At 38.5% G+C, this 22,403-nt stretch overlaps 1 protein-coding gene across 3 annotated transcripts in view; it reads right to left on the bottom strand.

The window, feature by feature from the left end:
• SHQ1 (SHQ1, H/ACA ribonucleoprotein assembly factor) overlaps positions 1 to 22,403 on the bottom strand; it is a 45,768-nt gene that overhangs the window by 8,684 nt on the left and 14,681 nt on the right. For all 3 annotated transcript variants that reach the window (XM_065075357.1, XM_065075358.1, XM_005501932.3), the window contains exons 8-11: positions 19,417 to 19,571; positions 17,803 to 17,856; positions 15,166 to 15,289; positions 11,554 to 11,674 (exon numbers count right to left, since the gene is read on the bottom strand). In XM_065075357.1, the coding sequence (XP_064931429.1) occupies positions 11,554 to 11,674; positions 15,166 to 15,289; positions 17,803 to 17,856; positions 19,417 to 19,571 (454 nt within the window). The remainder of the gene's footprint in view (positions 1 to 11,553; positions 11,675 to 15,165; positions 15,290 to 17,802; positions 17,857 to 19,416; positions 19,572 to 22,403) is intronic.

Here is a 22,403-nt window from a genome sequence, read left to right as displayed (position 1 = left end):
CAATTTGATTTTAATAAAATATTCAAGACATGAAACGAATATAGGTTTGATCAGTCCTGACTAGTAAAACATAGAAGTGATAACGATGGCGTTCAATGCAAAAGCAGACTTTATTAATGCAGAAGTATCTAAAGTCAACATGCACAAAAAAAGCATAACTGGTTGAACAATGAGATTAGATAACAAAAAACTCCTCCAGTGCAGGAAAAGAACCCTTACAAATGGACATTATGCTGCAATAATAAAAAACTCATCACACTAAACATACCATCAATTTGCCGAAACTAATCTTTAAAAGTCAGGGGTTACAAAAGAACATAAGCCTCACAATCTGCCTGGAGATAAGAGACAATTACACCTTTCAGCAATTGTTTTATATGAGTTGCCATATTTCACCATTTTTATTTCACTTTCAAGGTTAGTCCTAATGAATGCCTCAAGTTACACACTAGCCAGTGACCTCCAGCCATAGTGAAAGAGTTTTGAAAAAGCAAGCTCAGAATCAGTGAACAAAAATACTCCAAAGGAAGTTCTGAAAGAAATTCACAGCAGAAAACCTGTAGTCTTGGTAATTGTTGACAGTGACAACCACTTTGCCTATCTGTACACACTGTTGTTTGACAGACTACAACAACCAACATAACTTGCTTGTAAAGTACCTTATACACACCTTTACCTCAATTCCCCACAAGCTTAGGGAAACTATGCACAGATCTCATCTCATCCAGCTCTGAGATCACAACCATTCTTTACAGTGAAACGTGGCTAAAACTTAACAAAGCATAACAATACTGCCATGAAATTTAAGGCATGAAGCGGAACAGAAAATACACACAGCACCTGAATCACAGTGCAACCCTGTCATAGAAACGAAAGGCTGTCATTCAGAAAATACCATAGGTTCCTAGTGATAAGGAAGGTCTAAAGCCTATTTTACGTCTCTTTTCAAAAGTGGCACCTCTATCCACAGAATTCCTTATTGTATCAGTTAAACAGAAAGATGAATACGCAACATTTACTAAACCACATTCCAGGCTTTATTAGCTGGTTAACTCATCATAACCCTACCTGGCTTCTGAGATTTGAAACAATCACAGAACAGGTAGTACAATTAACAGCCAGCGAGATAAACACACACAGCACCATTCAACAGTTTTGTGTGCTTAGTTTATTATACATGTATATAGCAAGAGGCAGAACCAATAAATAACTCCATTAAAAACTCGTTAGCTCCAATCAGTGAGTTTGGGAGATAATATAACAAAGCTGAATTTAATGCACTAGCAAAGGAGAAACAGGACCATTTTCTTCAGGACTCAGGTAAAAATTGACCTAAACTTTAACTAATCTTCTACATTATCTTCAGCAAAGGAAAGACAGATGAGTGTAAACACAACAGAAACAATGAAACATTTGTTCACATGATTTAGTGCTAGATTAACCACTGTCTTCAGAGGAAAGAAACAAGCCATCTCCACAACACAGCACTAAGGACTGTTTAATATCTACACTTCCTTACGACAGCCAGCTGCTAAAATAGAATGTGCTCAGTCTATTCAATATATTTTATGTGACTGCAGGTAAGAATTCATTCTTTCCATTTCTCAAGAGGATGGCTTCTGATTTTTAGCCAAGATCACATAGGTGTACACAGTTACACTGTCCACACCTTTGCTTACTGGTAAATATTCCCTTTCTAACAGCTCATGGAAACACCAGGCAACTTCAATCACATTTAAGACCAAGTGGTGTTTAAAGATGATCTTCAAATTCATATGTATTTAATTAAAATAAGCAGAGGTATAAATAATGACCCTTATGACAAAGGGCCATCAAACACAGCTCTCGTGCATCGGCTTGGTTGGAGTTCATGGCATGTCCATCCCAAGCAGCTGATCCATGCTGAGAGCAGCGCCCACACGTGGAGGTGTCAAAGGATGCGGTGAAGAGACTCAGGCACAAGGGCTGGGTTTGTAAGAGGTTTATACAATCTTCTTTTTTCTCCTCCCTCCCTTGTAGACATCAGATAAAGTGAAGACTGGAAAAGCATTCCACTGCACACCAAATCTTTATATAGGAAATACAGGAAAACCACACTACAAAAAAGGGAGCACTGGGTTCAAAAAGAAGTCTGGAAAATACACCTCCCTGTAAGCAGTTTAAATTGGCAGGATTTGAAGAGCAGAAATCCAGCATAAAGAGACTACTTATGACAAGAGAAACCCACCACTTATCTTCAGGTGACAGGAAGTCCTGAACCATAGAACAATGGCTAATGTGGAAGAATCCAAAGGGTTTCAGAGGAGCATAAAACACTTCCATCGTGAAATTCTGGCTTTCAAAGGGCATTACATGAATTCTGAAACTAAGAGAGTGATCTACTGCAATCCAACTTGCAGTCTTGTAAACATGAACTGCTATCAACATAGCTTAAGTTATTACAGTTTGTTAGCCATAAATCAAATATAAAACATAGCACCATTGTTTCAGCTTAAGTGACTTCTTTTATGTTAATAAGTCTGACTATTTCAAGTGACTTTCCCTCCATATTTATTCTGAAATTCCACAGTGCTTCTTTCACAATGAATCTAAATATTGCATGAGCTGAACTTCACATTTATAAATATTAAAAAAAAATAAAAAGAAGCAGCTTTCCCATATAACATCTTTCTTTCATTACTTGGTCTTTTTGATAAGTTGAAACCAAATATATCATGGATTATAAAATAAATTAAGTACAGCTTACTTATGTAGATGATACTATGAAAATATGCATAAGAGAAAACAGACTTAGAATTAATATTGGACTATAAAAAGAAACCAAAGAGTATTTATGTTTTAACAATACTTTAGCTCAGCTTAGAAGCAGCTCAGTGTTGCCAAAATAGCTTCAGTAAGTTGCAGCCAGTCCAAACATCTAACAATGGCACAGCTTCCAAAGTTATATATGATAAATACAAATAATGAAAGATTAATAGATAACTCACCACAAAACAGACACAGAGGAATGAACAGATTCTATAATGTGATAGTAAGTATTGGCTGCATTACACAAATGGAACATTGACAATTGTTCTCCACTAGCCCCGTCTCCCTCAAATTTCTCAACTGTCATTATCTAGAACTTGGTCTTCACCATCACCCCTGGTGATCCAGGGGACGGCACTCCTAATGCTGTAAATTATACCATTTGTACTACAATATGGGAATGAAAGGTACTCACACAAAGCGGTACAGAATATGTGAATTTTAGTGTCAGAATATGCTAGTAAAGTAATGTATTACAAAACCAACAAGAATAACAATGACAACAGACAGGCTTAAAAACACAATTCCAAACACATTACTCCAATGCAATCCTACCCCTTTACAATGGAATTTATCCACCAGAAGTCCTAGTGAGTTCAATCAGAGTTTTAAGTCTGACACTGCTACATTGCTTCTGACTGACACCCGTAACACCACCAGAAGGGAAAACATCACCTGTAGCCTTCCTGCTTACAGTCCATTCTCAACTCACATGGTCTCAACATAAAAAGACACAGAATCTGAGCATCTTACAAATTTCTGGCAGGAAAGTAGATTTTTGCAAGAGCCTAAACTGAACAGCCTGCTCCCACCTTCTCCCCCCTCCAACCTGTTACGTTTGTAAAACACCTCGTATCAGATGCTCTAGAGCATGATCATTCCTCTTACGAATAATAATAATACCACCACACTCCGCTGAACTGGCTGCAGATCTGCACCAAGGAACCTTGCAGGCCGCACATGCAAGAACTGGACAGTGTGGTGTGGCAAGAAGGAGTCCCAGGGAATAGTGGCGATTGGGCTTTAGACTACAGACTCAATCATGCCCTCATATTCCACCTTTGTTTTGTCTTGAGATTTACGGCACAATCACTGCAAGGGGCAGGGGCAGGTGGAAGAGACTAAGCTAGCTACCGACAAGCTTGCAAACAAAACAAGACGATATTATCAGCCTGTGGATTGGCTCCCCACTTTGATCACAGCTGCACACTCCACCTGCCTGGGAAAGCAACAACTCCACAAGCTCATCCTTCCCCTCGGCAAAACTGTGGAAGAGTCAGCAGAGATGTGCTGACTGAAGAGACACGACACAGATCGCTGACCCTTCTGTGGGCAGATAGGAACTGCCTCCCAACAACTTTGGAAAATCAAAGCGGTAGCCTGAGGGGAAAAAAAATGGCTTTCTTCTTTGCCTTCTCTACCCACAGCAAGGTGCATTCAGACACAGCCTGAAGGAAAATGAGCTATAGAAAAATGATGGAATAAATAGAAAAAAAAAAAAAACACAGGAAAGGAGAGGAGAGGAAAAACATCAAAGAGAACTGCAGCTAGCAGCTGGGAAGAGAGATTAAACCCCTTGTTAAAAATCCATGTTTTACAGGGCTTGCTAAAACATATATAAAGGGGAATTTCAGGTATTATATCCACCTGACTATCACCTTTTCCATCCTTCAGGGCAAACAGTATTTTGCTTTAAGGCTCTTCAGTCAGTATATGACATGACTTAGGTATTGTTATTTACAAAGTAAATACTGCTTTACAGACAAATTGAAGTGACACCTCAGTCCTTAAATAAGATGCAACATTTAATGAGAGGCATGGCAGCTCACGATGACAGTAAACAAAAAGAAACTGTATTAAAAACATGCATCAAAATGGTGAAGAGAGACAATGTGCTTGCAAATTATTAGTTACTATTTTTAAATCAAAGAACTCCGATCTAAGGATTAAGAGCAGATGACTTGGGATGGAAACAAATAATTCTGGGTTCTCTACCAGATTCAGGTGTGAATGTACCGTTTTATACCTGATTGTATCAAAATACACATTATTCAAATAAGCACATATTGTCAGGCTGGGTCAGCTAGTGCAATACATTTTCTACCTATCAATAAATAACATTTAATGTCACAACATTTTTTTATCTGAAAAGACATACTGTGCTTTATTAATAGATGGTTATAAATACTGGACAGTACTCAGACAAAGACTCTGAAAACAATGGATGGCCATAAGTTTATAAAGTAACAAAAATCTGTATGTTCCCAGCTTTTTTTTTTCCCCTATTTTCCAATATATGCATAAAATGAACCTCAGAGAGTCCACAAAGAGACCATTTGAAGTGGGCACTCCTATTATTGGTAAAAGCTTGAAAACCAGCTGGGACATCTGAAAGTTAATACACCACCACAGGCCACCAGAGAAGTGAATGAAAAGCAAATCTAATGCAGCATGATTACTCAAAGCAGCAAGCAAACGTAGCGCTGCACGCTGAACTAACTGCCAGCAGTAGTGATGCCAGCTTGTAAAGCCTGCTAAGAAGGAATTACAATAATTAGGGATTGTAGTCATGAGCTACTACAGCAAGTCATCACAGGACACTAAGGGTAAAGCCTACATAACCAGATAAGGCATAGCTTTCTGACTGTGTTCAGGGACAAGGCGTGAGCACAAGCAGCACCAAGACTGTTTGGTTTACCCCTTGTACCTGTATGGCCCTTACTAAGCTAAAAGAGAAACAGAAACAATAGTCTTCAAAAATCCAACAAGTTGTGTTGTTTTGCAGGGGGTGGGGGACAGGGAATTAAGTGACTTTAGCATATCCACAATGACAATACTATTAAAGAAGTGTAGTGAAAAATATAATCATCTAACTACAAGCTAGATCCAAATAAGTGATTTTGCAATGGTGGAAATAGGGTTGCTACACTATCTGATAAATAACATAACTGGCCACATCAGAACACACACTAAAAGCATATGCTAATAGCAAGGCTGCTTTCAAAGCAGCAATGTGAAAGCAATTTGGCTTTCTCTGCACCACCTACTTTGAATATTGGAGTTTTATATCAAACCTGAAATTACTGCAGCCTTCACTAAACTAAGGTTAACATGGGCAGCAATGAAGGTAAAGTAAAACTTAAACTGCAGCCAAAGCAGAGTATAGTGGACCATGAAACTGTAATGCACATAACATACAATACTATGAAGTGTTTGCTTCCCAAGGTCTTAACTGTATGAAGTGCTTTAAACATGCTGTACAAATCAGTTTAATCCCAAAGAGCCAAGCACCAGGATTTTCATCCAGAATATATTACTGCTCATGCTTTTGTTCTTCCAAATCACAGCTGCCAAATCCAATAAGTTAACAGCTGAAAATTAGCATATTCCTCTAACATTTGACAATGTTTTAAAAGCACTGATTAATTTTTCTTATCTGTTAAGACATTCTGTCCTCCCCCCAGCTTGAAAAATGTAATAAACTAACATGTTAGTAGTGCACTAACTTGTGAAACAAGATACAAGGAAAATATGTAAGATGCTCCATAAAGGAGAGAACTTAATGTAAATTAATAACAAACCTATATAGCTATGCAAATATTTGTACGAATTGAAGAGAGGTTTTTGAAGATTCAGTGAGGTACAGCGTGTTTAAATGGGCACAAGAGCAAACTATCAGCACTACTCTGATTATCAAACGTATGCTTTGAAAAAAAATGTTAGGAGACTGTCTTATACATTTGAAAGTAGGTTTTTTTGCAAATATAAAGAGACAATAACTTGTAAAATCAATTTTTAAAGTCAGCTAAAGCCAAGAAAGATCAGAAAGAACACAAATCTTGGACTGCAATTATGATCCTGAAGGCTGAGTTCCCTACTCTCTTGAGCACTTCACAATCCAATGTGACACAGACAGTAAAAATCCTAAATCTCATGGGTTTTTTTCTTACTGAAAGACTTGGGCTCCTTAACACCTTTGCAACATCAGGCCTTAACACTTCAGGCCCACTTTACACTATATTGATTAAAACAGTAATTCAGAAAACCTAGGGAAAAGAAAAGGGGGGCTGAGCAATCACAGTCATTCTCATCACCTCAATGACATGCTGTGAATGTAATTAATCCTACATTTATTTAGAGAACTTCCCACCCTACACATAAAGCAGCAACTCCCTGCTGGTTTCAGACTAGGTAATTATGTTGTAACAAGGACTAGGTCTCAATTACAACAAAGAGATTAAAAGGAAAACAGACCTATGAAGCTAGACTATCTTTTAGGTGTGTCTGACTTGAAAATCAAGAGAAGGAAATAGAACAAGCTTAGGAATATCTGACTTAGCTTTAACTTAGTTAGTTCCAATAAAGACAGAAGCTTCTACAGAGACACTATAAATGCCACCAGGAATCCTGGTCTTTACTTTAAAGCAAGTAGTCCATGCTTGAACTGGGAAGTTACAACTACAGTCACCAAAAGTAGCAAGACTACATTTGTCTGAGGTTGCGAAGCACATACACACGAAGGTGCTGCTACAAAGCACACATACATTAAAGCAGCCTGTATACTGGTATAACAAATCAGGTTGCAGATACAGTTCTGCAGGACACACAGCTCATCTCAACACACAGATCTTCTTTACTGCATGACCTGAAGCTGCTACAATACACAACACAAACAATGATTTTATAATTTTTGCAATAGAACAGATCACAAATAAAGGTGAGATGGTAAGTTAAAAAGTAGAAAAAAAAATAGTGATAATGAAAAAATACAAATTACACAGGAACAAACACTTTTTAATCCTGCATTCTTCATACCCACAAAACTCTGAGAAGTTTACAACTATACAACTGTGCATAAGTAAGCGAACTAACCCTGGAAAAACTGCCGAGAACACTAAGAGCTTCACCTCCACTTCAGGAACACAGAAAACATACATTAACTAATACTAAAGTGGTACATATTTAAAACTAAACATGTATTTAAATGTTAAAGTATTTTAAAGCCGCATGGGCTTCGTTGTTCTCTTAGGTAGGGATGCAGAACAGTATGTGGTACACTGCCTGGACAAGGACTCCTGGAAGCCGCTGGGCTTTCCAGCGAGCCACTTGTGTCAGGGCCAGCAGGCGTCACGCGGCCGAGCCACCAGAAGGCACGTATGCACAACAGTGGACAATAAAAAGCAGTGTGAATAGAGCCTGGCACAGAGGGGAATACAAAACACTGGAGAAAGACATGGGGCTACACAAAGGGACCTCGCACAGCAAGAGTCAGTGGGTAAACTGCTCTGACTTCCGTAAAGGACACAACTCCTCTGGGGTCACGGACAGAAGGGACAAAGCTCTCCTGCAACAAACCACACCTAGAGACCCCTGGGCTTCCAGCCCATATTGCAGCTATCAGACCACCAGTGGTTGCCCCAAATCTCCTTCTCCTCTCCTTTGTCTCCTCTACTCAAAGTAAGGTGTGAAAGATGTGGAGAAAAGCTCAGACTTATAACGCATATTCAGCTGTAGCTTCACCTTGGAGAGGCTGCTGTGTGTACCACAGTGGTTTGTGAAAGCCCTGATCTAAAGAAAAAAAAATGCAAATCAGACAAATTAAATTTAATTTTATTATGGAAATGAAACTAAAACCAGAAGTGACAGCAGGGTGGATGATAAGCTCACTTAGCAGGGGGATCAAATGAAGTGATGACATGTCATTATGACCTCAGAGGTTAAAGATGCAATTTTCCATCTGGCTGCATCTGGCTTTTCAACATAAATGTTGACACCACCTGCCGAGATTTACTACAAGCTCCCTCCATGGGTCTTTGTCCAGCTTTTGTTACCCAGGTTAACATTCATTTTTTTTCCTCTCTTCCGATAAGTTTTGCTGAGCAACACGCTCCCTTTCTTCAAAAGGTAATGAAGAGTTAAAAGGATTTTACATGCCATTTTATGCAATAGATCGAATTATTAACAGTAACTTCACAAGCAGCTCAAAGAAAGATACTAGAAACCTGGAAAGCAGCTAAAACTAACTTTAAGATTGCAAGCAGGAAGACAAAACTTCAGCTACACTGCTAATATCTTACATTTTCCAAGACTTCTAGGAATCTACTTTTCTCTTCATAACAGGAACCTGAATAAAATCATTTCTCTTTAAAAAAAAAAAAAAAAGAAAGAATTAAAGAACTAGCTCATACTCACTATACCAAATTGACTATTAGCCACCTGCATGTGTTTTATTCAGCAGCTTAATTTCTAATTCCAGATATACTGTGCTTAAAATGAATCTTTTGCCAGCCCAGTGACACATTCACTTATTCATCTAATTTAGTCACAGCCAAACTATGATCTCAAAGCAAATTTGTAATCAGCTATTGACACACTGTTGGCTACAAGGTTTTTGTTTCCATATTGAATATTTACAAGCCAGTACCTACCCGGGTGTTCCTCTCCTGGAAGCCTCATCAGGAGCAGGGCCGCATGCTTACTACCACTTGATAGATCCATTAGATTTTCTTTTCCTAAACCTACAGCTCGCAGACTTTTCTCTGCCAGTACAGGTAAGCTAACAAGCTTGCTTCCAGCTGTTTTTAAAGGGCTCAGATTCTTCACTACAAAGAACTTATAGCCTGTTTTAACTTTTTGAATAAAGAGGGCTCAACCTCCACTAGAACTTGGCTACATACCAGGGGAAAAGGGGGATAAAAGAAAAACTCTCCACAGATTTTGAAAGCACTCTGGGACTATAGCTATGAAAAGACAGGAGAAAATGGAGACAAAGAAAGTTAATGAAGCTTGCACAGAGCAAAGAATGGCTAAGAAACAAAACAGAGAAAGTATCCAGACTGATCGGACATGCAAATAACTTCATGGAAAGACCACCACAGAGATACCTTCCCCTCCCAAAACTCTTTCACCACAAAGGCAATTACCAGAGGGATGTCATAACCTTCTTGCCCTGGAATGGAAGCTGCACCACCCTCCTCTCCAGCGCCTTACTCACCATGGGCAGCTGGGAGCCCTTGTCCTCAGTAGACAAGTCACCACCCATTTCTGTATCTGTTATGGTATTTTCTGAATGATGAGTGAACTTCATTGTTCCCTTCAACATTAAGGGAGAAAACAAAGGTCCCTGTTTGCTTCGCACATGCTTAAATTCAAACGTGCTCCACTGCTAAACTGAACAGGAATGACTTAAGCAGATGCTTAAATGCTTTCCTGATTCAGACCCTAAAAATAGGAACGGTTTCTGCAGATCCTCTTTCTCTTGTTCTCCTAATGACAGACAGCTATTGTGCCATGTCATTACGACAATCAAAAGGCTTAATTGCCCTCTTTCTAGAAGCTGTCAGTTCTGCTTAACTGGTACATAATGTATGCGTCTAGGAGTAAATGTGTTAATGTATCAGTCACTTATATCTACCATACATTTTCCTCTGCTGTATTTAAAGAAAGCCTTGTTTTTCATAACTGACTTGCTAGACATTATATCCATTGATATGGACAGCAGTGATATTACTGTCTTGTGACTCATTTCTTCGTGAAAGATGCATTAAATATCTTTCTCCTTCTTCATTTACTGCACCTTTTCAACTCAATTTCAACCTGAATGTGAATTTCCCCGTAGCTGTACTTAAGGTGTGGCCAAAAAAGGCCTCCTCAAAAATAACAATGTAAAATGAACTGTCTGTTCCTGGAACTACTCAGGATTAATGAATCAAAATTTTTGGAAACAACTGTAGTTGCTTTAGAATATTTTGTGCATTGTTACCCATAGGTACATAGTCACTGAAAGTAAACAAAGAATCAACAGTATCTACAACATGTAATCCACAGCTATGAACTGAAGACCTTTAATACTCTAAGTACTACCAGTAAGGTCACACCTAAAAGTACAGCCCATGCAAGCTGTCTCAACTCTCTTTTGTATCCCCCTTCTGACCATGATTAACACTAAGTTCTCTCTCTATTCCCTCACTGCTTCTTATGTCTTGTGCACTCAAGAAGTTATTTCTTCTCTCACAGTATCTCATTAAACTCTGCACTGGAATGCAAAGACTATTTTTAACCCATGTTTTATGAGTCCGTATGTTGCTTTATTAACAAACAAGACAATGACATTTTTTGTTTATATTAGGAGTGCCTCCCTATTCAGATAAATATGACTGCAACTCATATACACACTTTTGTGGGCCTTCAGAGAAGGCTGTGAAGACATAAATAGGGAGGGAGAAAAACAGAAGCTGTATGAAAAATATAATAAATCTGACGAGAACAATATAAAGATTTGAACATGAAGCTTTCTTTGATCATTTAATCCATTTCTCACTGTTTTTAAGCCATTAAAGCATGCTGATAATTCCAACCAGCCCGGCTGCAAAGTTCCCGATACTTTAGAAATGAGGAAATAAGTCACAGAGGTGAGACACAGAGTTGCTGAAGTGCGGGGACTTTGTCTGGAAGTGGCACAGTCGCTGTTTTCCCCCAAACCATTAATATATCAATAAAAATTCATATTTTTATTTCAAATAAACGCAATTCCTCTCTCTCTTCTCCAATGATGTCACTACATCAAAAAAAAATGCACTGAATGTCTCTGTTTATGTAGTAAGACTAGCTGGATAGCCAAGGTTAAAAGGACCGATCACATTTCCATATATAGGAGATCACATTTCTTTTGATTTTACTGATACTTGTTCATAGATTAAGTATGCTAAAAACATTTCCCACATCAATAACTGCTTAAGAACTTACTTGGTTTTTTGAATCCAGATGCAATAGTCTGTAATGAAGAGATCATTAAGGATGTAGGCAGGGTCATTCTCCCTAAAAATCTGGTGAATATCCAGCAGACACTTCAAAACTGCAGCTTTTCCTGGAAAGAGATTTTTACTTTTGTAATTCACTAGAAGTCGTAACAGACGATCTTTATCATCTTCTCACCTTTGAGGCTTTAATAACCACGCTATCTACAATTATCTTGTAAATTTAAGTTGATTCACAGTCTCAGAAGGGCAGTAATATGACGATGCCCTTCAGTATCCACATCCATGTGGATGCCGAGCCTCTGAATTTAGTAGGAATCTCCGTGCAAGACTTAAGCCTCAAGACACAGTCATGCATGTAATTCTCTGCAGCTGAAGCCCCTTCCCCCAGCTTTTCCACTTCCCTGAGCTGTGTCCAGCCCAGACTTTAGCACACTCATACAGCACACCATGTAAAAGCAAATAAACAAAAAAGTAACTTGCAAATAAAGAAGAATTATACCCCATCATTTTTCTGAAGACAGAGAAAGCCTGTTTCCCTGTATGCCTACACAAACACCTGTTCTGGAAAATAATGAGGATAGAAACAGCCCACAGCAGGACCCAGCACACAGAAGCCACAGCAATTGTGTAAAACAATGTAAGCGATCCCGTTGGCTGACGTCTAACCGCAGCCTTAAAGCCGGACTTTTCCTGCTTCTGTTAGTTACAGAGCAATTTGGCAAACCGAGCCTCCAAAAGAAAAACTCACTTCAGGCTCAAGAAGGTGCCATTTGACATACAGTTGATAAATTCCACAACCAGAAATCTTTTTGATGTCACTTTAATTTTATTCATTATGCAACCATTGTTTATGAGGAAGAGAACTAACTAATGTAACCTTCAGTTGGTTGGAATCTCATCTCTTAGTTTTCTGATGAAGGTTGCTAAAGGGTTAAGTGCTGCAACACTGAAAAAGAAAAAATTCACTGTTTAATGGTGGGGGGAACGGGCCATTCAAATGAAAACAGCCACTACTGCAAATAGAATCTAATAACCCTCTCCCAAGAGGCTGGCTCCTCCTGGGCTATGAAACCTGAACAGGGATGAAATTACATTTTCACAGATTAAAAAAAAGAAAGAGAGAGAGATCAGAACTCCCCCTGCTGTTCAAACACAAAATTTATTTGTTTTAAATAATCCCACGCCAAAAAAATATAGAGAGAAAATGAAAGTTAAAGAAAGTGGGAGATGGCAATAAGGAGAAAGAACCTGGAGAGTAAAAAGCCATGGCAAATAGAACTGAAAAACCCACTGGTTTTGTAGAGAGCAATTGAACAAGTGTCAGGAAAGAACGCAAAAGAAAAAAAAAATCCCAAATATAACTGCTTAACTTCTGGATTGTATCACCATCAATGCTTGTCAAGCCAAGCTTGTCAAACCTAACTATTTTGACTAAAAAGAAGCCTGCTCTTTTAAAAATAAATGATATCTGGAATTGAAATTTTGCTAATTTTTGTAAGGTTCTACCTGTCAAGCTGCCAGCCTGAACCATTTACAACATCCACTGCAGCTACTCATCTGCCAAGTAACAATGTAAATTAGTGACTATAACACTAATTCTCAATAAATTGGTTTTAGGTCCTCTTGCATATGTTATTTTAGTTCTCCACTTGTTGTTAGGAAAATAAGACGGTTCTAAACAACAGCCAAATAGGACTGTTGATAAAAAACAAGTCCTGAATACCATAAAAACGATTCTGTTGAAAAATATATAATTTTTTAAAATATTTCATTTAAAACTGAAGAATAAAAAATGGACTACACACCACATATTTGTAGTTTTGTTTTGTTTTACTTTCAGGAGTGGAGCTGTCATCATCTCATGGTTGGACTCTATGATCTTGAGGGTCTCTTCTAACCAAAATAATTCTATGATCTTAATGACTGCAAGTTATTTGTTCAGCAGTGACGTTCCTTTTACATATGCCCTGTTTATCCCAGACAGCTTTCATGTAACAGTACAACTTTTCAAACCTATGGTTACTCCAGCTTCAGTTGTGGAATTGTACACAACCATGTTTCTATATTGAGTTGTTAAAGTTACTTACAACTTCTCTATTTATTGTGAGTTACTACTTTCAAAAAAAGCATCCAGTGTTCAACTTTTTTTTTTGGCAGAAGAGTCACTGAGAAGCAGAACTTAGTGGTTTTCTTCCAATGCTTGTGAGTTGCAAAATTAAAAACAAAACCAAACCCAAGCAAACAAACAAAAGCCCACAAAAAACAAACAAAGCCAACCAACCAAAACAAAAAACCCACAAACAAATGCAAGACACAGATTTTGGCCTCTGCTCCTAAGACAGGAAAATTATATAGGAAGCACTAAAAGAACAATGATGCAAAACAAGTTTCAATGCTGATACAAATTCAGGATTTCAGTTCTTCCCAGGTTACCACTGGACTTACCACAGAGTCATCTCAAACACTTTGCTTTAATCCTACAAAGAACTTGAACACTGAATATCAACCACAAAACTACCCCTTGCCCTCAAATGTGTGGTTAGGAATGGCAACTCTAAACTGGCACACACAATGGAAGAATTTAGGAATTAAGATGGCTGGAAACTGAATACAGTTACTTTGAACAGGAAAAAAAATATAATGGACTGGCTCAAGTTAAAAAACAAACATAACAGAAGATCTAATTCTAGAAAAAGAAAGTGGCAAGGGGGGCTGGAACTCAACATTAAGGTAAGCTTCCTGTCAAAATTCTAAAGAAGTAATTCTTCCAAACAGTAATTCATGCAACAAAGCTGCAAAATGAACTGCAAAAGCATGATGAGGAGAACTTGGTCAGACAGAACAGCTGGAGCAACTGAAGAAGATGCTTTTAAAACTTCCCTTAGGTGGGAATAAATCATGGAAGTAATCAGAAATCTGTCAATCTTTTCTAACAGGGCTTCAGTCAGATAATTAAAGATGAACAGAAGACAACTGGACTCCAGCTACACTTGCAACAAAAACTGACCCTGCTTTGAAATAAAAACTTAAGACACCTTTAGAATAAGGTCTAAGCCAATTATAGTATCTAACCTACCGTAACAAAAGCTTCATTAATATGGTCTTTTCCACCAGAAAAATCTGTTCACAGACAGACAAATACAGTATAGAGAAAAATACTTCAAAAATCAACACAACATGAACAATTACAATAAACTATTATTTTCTCTGAAGACCTTTTCCCTAAAGCTTTACAAATCACAGCTGGAATATCCCAATTTATTAAGATACAAGATCTGATAAAAGACTTTTCTCAGGATGAGACATTCATAACAGTTCTTATGTGTGGATTTTCTGGCATGAATAATACAGCTGAATTCACACCACAACTGCACGTATTGTTCACTGGCTAATAAATGAGTTGCTCTGGGGAGCATTTTCCTGGTAAGGACATCAATTTTGTTCTCTCCACAGTCCCATTTTCACTAAACCACAAGATGTCCAGGAATGTTGATATCTATCAAGTTTGGGTGAAATTGGCCAAAAAAGTTATTAAAAAGACAGACATACAAACAATGTGGCTACATAGTCATCACTTCCAATCTGTACAAAAACATACCTAGTTGCAGTATCATGACTGTATCATTGAAGGCACGTGCCACTAATCCGAAGTGTCTGTGCAGGGGATAGCAGAGCACTCTTCTTCCAAAAGATACCAGGACGTCATGAATGCTGGTGAAACTCTGTGTGTATTAGTGAAAAATCTGCATTACTCTTTGTGCTTTTCAGTACAAAGAATTAGGGTTTTTTTTTTATTTCTCCTTTAAAAATGAAAGTCATAGCAGCATAGCAAGAAAAGCACATTTTAATATATTATGCATCTAAAAATCTGTGGTTTAATAAATATGGATATCAAGATGTTACACAAAAACAAGACACTGCACATTCAGTTTGCATGGCAGAATAACAGAACTTCTATACAATTTAGTGGTTTTGAATGTAAAAAATAAGAATGTAGAGAACATTAGAATAAAACATTTAACTCGACTTTTTCCATTGTTTAGATTAAAGCAATAAATTACATCTGTCCCACATTATTATATATATTAAAGGGAAACTATAAAAAGCCTTTTAAGAATAAAGAAAAATTAAAACCACGTGATATTAACAAAATACATGTGTACATATAAAATCTTTAAAAATGATACATGACTCTGCCTTTCATGAAAATTATAGACATTCATGACAGGGATAAATATATCTGCCCAAGGAAAGTGGTTCATTGTCTTCCTTTACAAGTGAGGAAGACCTCTAATTTACTCAGGCCACAGGCATTAATGAGTTATTAAAGACTTTCTTAAGAGAGCAATTTCCTTTTTGGCTTTCACTTTTCAAGACAAAATAGTCCATTTATGAATTCAAATAAAAATACCTATTTCATCTTGAACTTTCAATTTATTAAAATTAATTAAAACACTTTGCTGACAGCCAGCACTTCTTTGTATTATGTGACTGCCTCAACTCATTTTTCATTTTAATGGGTTGCTGGTAAGCATTTAAATCATTTATGTTTTGTTATTTAATATTTAGAGTCTAAGGTGTGTACATGTCACACACAGCAAAATGGCAGTCAGTTCAAATAAACCATAGCTGAGGCAATTTTGTTTACAGATTGATGAAAACACCCGCCTCTACATGGTTTGTATAACAGATATAGTTATTAACAGCTTGGTGCCAGGAGACTGAATTTTCTGGGTGTGAAATATACTGTTGGCACAGGCTGCGCCAAGAGCTGCTACATTATAGGATAAGCACATGCAGAAAACTCCCTCGCTGTGTTAGAATATGGATCTTAAAAAAACTTCAAGAGTTACGGCAATCACTGTATTTTAACTGCCCTCCTTTGTGACTTGCTACTGCAGAACATTCAACTGGAAACAAATTAAAACTAGCCGATCTGTACTGAACATAACATTGGCTGCTACTAGGAATGTTTGAAGGACAGAACCCAAAAATCCTGTCACAAATTCCATTTTTGATCCCGCAAACTCAGAGCTGGCTCAGTAATTTCAGGAATGAGGGAGGGACGGTCCTTTCTAGCTTGCTGTCATCATAAAAAGCCATGGCCTCCAGGCCAGGTGAAGTGCCTTCCACTCCCAGCTCTGCAACAACTTAACTACACAGGCCTGCGTGCTTCCAGTAAACAATCTGAAAGTCTATGTTGATACCAGTGGTGGTGGGTGCTGCAGTACCACTGAAAAGGGGGGGGCGGGTAGAGCAACCCATGGCCATTGACTGCAAGAAACCCAAAAAAAAACATATTCAGGACTTGTCTGAAAGGTCACACAATCAAAGCCTGAATGAGACAACAGGTTTGCAACTACAGAACTGAGGTTTTCTTGCTACAAGAATATGAAATGGGGGGGGGAGGGCCAGGGAAAGAGTTCTAAGAGCTTTTCCTATAATTGGTTTGCATTTACTTCTGGGCTTCCCAGTTCTACCCTCCAACATACTCTGACGGCACACAGCAGAACGAAGGGGAACACAGAAGCTGCCTGATCTGCAGTCAAGAGAAAGAGCAAGCTGGAAGTGCCGAATGCTGAACGGGGAAGGCTGAAGAAAGGCTCGGCAGTCAAACCCCCCACAAGTGAACAACAAGCTGCTTTAAGGCCTGCCATCCTCAAAAGTTATTGAGACATACCTGAGGTAGGACCTAAAGGACAGAAGAACCCAAAGAAATTACATTCCCTGCTTTTTCTGCCCTTTATGCCCTTTCTATTTTAACATGCTTTAGCCAGTTAAACAGGAAGATATTTATGAGTTCTGATCAAGGAGCCAAAAGGCTCTGTTTTCTTGCCCTAAGCATGGAGTTGCACACACATACTGTGGACATATGTGAGGAATAATTACAATTACTTCCTAAATAAAGGTCAGGACTTGTGAATCAAGCCCAGGAACTAGGGACAGCATGTAGCTGAGCAGCCTTTTTGCAGTGCTTATCCCTAGCTTTTCCAGAATGGGCCATAATAAGGCTCAGGACCCAGACAGATGAGAGGTCGCACTCCAGCCTCCTGAGGCTACTAGTACTTGGGAGCCCAGAAATCGTGATCAAGTTCTTGTAACATTTATTGAAAAGAGGACATACACTTAATACATCTTCAGTACTGGAAGTGTAAGCCTTCCACAAAAGCAATATACAATACCAAAACCAAACAATACACCAAATATATAATGCAGAACTTAAAATTTAACTTACCTCCAGCCAGCACAACGTTGCACTCAGTTTCCTAACGTTCCAAGATGATTCAACCTGATTATAAAAGGACACCATAAAACAACTATTATCTCATTCAACATTCAAGACTGCTGGCAAACTATTTAAGATAACATTCTGGCAGTAATTTAAGAACCTTTGTGAATACGAAGTAGTAATTACATTATGTGCATTGAAATGGCCACAGGACAGCATTAAAAGTATACTGCATACTGCAATGCATATGTTAAATAACTAAATTGGTTTCCGTATTGGGAATATCTAGCCCATGCACAAAGCCTTTAAAATACAACAGCAATCACAAAAAACTGTATTATAGAGGAATTCTGTCCCTTTTCACCAAGAAACAGAAACTTGAATCAACAAAGCTCAAGCTAAAATGCCTTGTTACATGAAAACAGCTCAAGACTCTTGGCTTTCAGAAAGGATCCTAAAGCCAGCAGCACATGTAAAATGTCATTTTTCTTAAAACATGACAGTTTCATAGTATTTGTGTGGTAGCATGGTCTAGGGGGATGATCAGGCAAAAAGCCAGGAAGCCCTGATCTGTAACTCTGGCTCGAGTAAAGATTTGTATGGCCTGAATGTCTTGGGTTTCCTATTAAAAAAAAATAAAAATCACAATGTGTTTTCAACATATACCATATGGTTACTGCAAAGATCAATAAAGATTTGTACAGTTGGGTTCCTTCCTTATTTGCAATTTTGTGCAACACTAACACACAATACAACAACCATCTTATTCTGTTGAATAAGCAGGTCTGGACACTTTTGCCATTCTACAGTCCATGCCCTGCAATTCAGTCTAAGACAGTTTGGTTTTGATGATATGTTCCAACATTCTGATTAAAAACATTGAGAAAACATCATCTTGGTTAGAATCAGCAGAGGAGATGCTAAGCAAAAAGTTGTATGTGGGAAGCAAGTCATAGAATCATAGAATAACCAGAGTAGGAAGGGACCCAAAAGGATCATCGAGTGCAACTCCTGTCCCTGCATAGGACAACCCCAAATTCACACCATGTGTCTGAGGACGTTGTCCAATCGCTTCTTGAACACTATCAGGCTTGGGGCCCTGACACTTCCTGTTGCAGTGCTCCAGCACCCTCTGGGTGAAGAACCTTTTCCTAATGTCCAACCTGAACCTCCCCTGGCACATCTTTCTGCCATTCCCTCAGGTTCTGTCCTTGGTTGCCAGAGAAAAGAGCTCAGCCCCTGCCCTCCCCTTGTGAGGAAGCTGTAGCCACCATGAGGTTCCCCCTCAGTCTCCTCCAAGCTGAACAAACCAAATGACTTTAGCTGCTCCTCATACGGCTTCGCCTCCAAACCCTTCATCAAATTGTCTGGAGTCTCCTGCATCTCCACTTCTCTCCCACAGCTAAAATGCTGGTCCAGAAGAACAGAAGTATTTAGAAATCATATTAATCCCTAAACACAGCCAACAGCTCAATTTAGAGATAAAAAGTATTTCAAATTACACAATTATGTATATTTTTTAATGCTTGTTAGTAAGTTCACTTTAAAAGGTAAGTTTCCTAAATGACAGTACAGGGTCCAGCACTAGGTTCCTAAAACATACTAATTTTTTTTACTTACATTCTTGTCTCCTTCATTGACACAAATTTCATAGCAATACGCCAGAAGGATATCAATTAAACCAAGATATATATGATGACGGCTTCTTTTATCCAGAAGATAAGATTTATTTGTGAACTTTCTCAGCTGCTCTCTCTCTTCTTCAGAGAAGACAACTATAAGAAGGATAATTGATTATGAATTTAACGTTGGCACATTCATTTTAATAGGTGATAACACTACTTGGACAGTCTCTTTAAAAAGAAGTGTGTTACTAATCACAAGTCGTTCATCACTCAAGAGGAAAAGTCTAAATCATCCTTACTTTCATTTTTAACTTTTATTAAACTCTGATATAGCCCTTTCAAAGTCACACACCAACTCTGCAAAGTACTGTGTGCACACACTGGCAATTCTGAACCATGCTGAAAGCGCCAAGAATTTCTGTGGATGCCTGGGTATCTTATACTGAGATAAATGCACACTCAGCATCTGTGTAAACTGAAGCTTCTTAAGCCCACATCATATGAGATAAAAATAAGAACACAAAATCAAATATATTTTCTTATTGTAGAAAAGGGTAGAAACTAAAGAAATAGGGACAGGGGGAGGGGGAAAGAAAGGTACAATTCTGTATGTCTAAGCATCATCAACTTTGACTCATAACCTCAGCATGATTTGGAGGCTTCATTTATGCTGTCTGATAACATCCTTCCAGTTTCTGAGGAAGACCAAAGAAAGATCAAAATCCTGTCCCCACCAACACTGATATAAAAGCTGCATCTCCTTCCAAAGAACCATGGTATCCACCACCAGTGACCATCATATTTTGCTTACCTTCTGTGTACCTTATTTAGTTCAGACCAGCTATATTGACCCAACTCAAAAAAAACCTTCTCACCCAGTACTTTCTCTTTGAGATTCATAAGGAAGGTGACGACGACACCACAGCAGGCATGCTGTGACAATGCATTCAAGTATTTCTCTAGGAAACAGTGACATACACGTGGATAGCTAAGACTGAATATTGAATGGTAACCCTTCTGAAGAGCACTTAAAACTGCAGAAAGGATGGCAGAATTGCCTTGAAATAACAGTAGAGATCAAGTAGACAACTGACTAGAAGCCACTTCTGTACCAACTCAGAGTAACATAAGAAGCCAGTTAGTGTGATTAAACCAGCCAGAAGCCAGAGCTGAGAGATTTTCACCCCGGCTGCACAGAGCACAGGCACTCCACACCAACTGAACACGACACATGCAGTGAGCACGTTCTGGTCACACCACAGAAGAAAGGCACAGGCACAAGGTGACTTGACAGGAGAAAGCAATGTCGCTGGCTTGACAGCTGACGCTTTGTCCCATTCCATGATTTGTTCGAGCATGAGTAACACTGGAACCAGCCTGAGTTTAAACGGCCACTCACTGGAGGAGATTTCTCTGAAGACAGGAACAAGCCTAATGCAGTACTCCTGTTACTCTTTCAAAATAAACACTAAGTAGCAGGGGTAGATACATGATGTGCCCTTCAACTCACTTAATTTTAATTATTTATTGGAGGGGGAAGGGGCGCACAACCCAAAACCTTACAATTAATATCAAAATCTCAATTATTCTTTTACCACCCTTTTTGGAGTCATGGTGTTTGGGCATACTTAGCTGGGGCAGAGAAAAGCTGTAGACAAAACGTACAAACTTAAAAGTCTAAATTAATGATGAACACACAGAGATGAAGCAGGCACCCTGGGTCAGCCTTTGGGGCTCCTCAAGACAAACCCTTGAATATTGTTGAGCTGCCACCTTTCACCAGCTTCATCAGCACTAACGACTTGACCTGATAACCCAACAATTCCTGCCTCAACTTGATTCCCTGTTTTTCCAGTCTATGATTTTATATCTTCCACACTGGTATTTACCTCTGGAATCCTTGAGCAACTAATGATCCCATTTCAACAATTTTACCTGCAATTTGACTGTTCTTATTTTTCTGCAGACTTTCTCACAGCTCCTTCTCAGCAGCAGAAGCCAAGGTCAGGCAGCTGGGCAGAGCCTGTGATCCCGAGCCCTGCACCCTTGGGACACGAGCAGCTACATCCCTGGAGGGGGGTGTTACAGCACAGGTTACAGAAAGAAAGGATTACAGCTCCTCATGGAGTTCACATGGTGTGAACTGTGGAGTCGTCATATGCAGGGACAAACGCTGGACTCTGATTCTTGTGGGTCCCTTCCAACTCAGGACATTTCATACAATTCTATTCTATAGAATTACTAGTAAACTAAGTTGCTTTTTACACATCTTGCCCATTTCTGTATCATACAGATGATCACTGCAAGTGTACTTACAGATATTTCTTCTCAAACAGTGCTCATCGTCATTTTACACAATCCACATTCTCAGGGATACAATCTGTCTATAAGACATGTGGTCTTCTTTATCTCAGGAGCTTTCTACAAGTTTTCTAATTTTATGACATGTTTTGAAACAAATGTTTGTGATGCCAAAGGCATGTACATAAGCATACACCTCATATCAAGACACAAAATTACAAATTAAGAAAAACATTTTTTGAATGTTTCTTCTTTATGAACTTTTTTGATGTTTCTATCAGCTTCATAACCATAAAATACTTCATTTACATTCCTATGGAAACTTCTTGATGAGCTAAACATTCCTCTGGAGTCAAGCCAGCCTCCATTTATTTACAAGGTCCCACAAAAATAAATTCCAGCTTTCATATCATCTTGAGAAAGCCAATCTCTTCCACTTGCTATGATCTAGTACAAAGTGACAACTCAGCAAGACTACAACAGTTCTAATTCTTGTTTTTCTGTTAGTGCAATGCAGTTCAGTGTTATCCCTTAAATCACTAATATAGATGATGCATTCTATCAGCAAATTTCTTTGTAAGTTCTTAAATTGCATTGGTTCTTCAGTGAGTCACCTTTGTCATTCTTACTAAAATTATCCATAAAACCATATGTGCAGAGTTGTAACACATTTGAAAAAAA

This window comes from Columba livia, chromosome 10, assembly GCF_036013475.1.
Source record: "Columba livia isolate bColLiv1 breed racing homer chromosome 10, bColLiv1.pat.W.v2, whole genome shotgun sequence".
NCBI classification, from domain to species: domain Eukaryota; kingdom Metazoa; phylum Chordata; class Aves; order Columbiformes; family Columbidae; genus Columba; species Columba livia.
The sequence above is the reverse complement of the archived record's forward strand: the minus strand, read 5'-3'. Positions and strand labels throughout refer to the sequence as shown.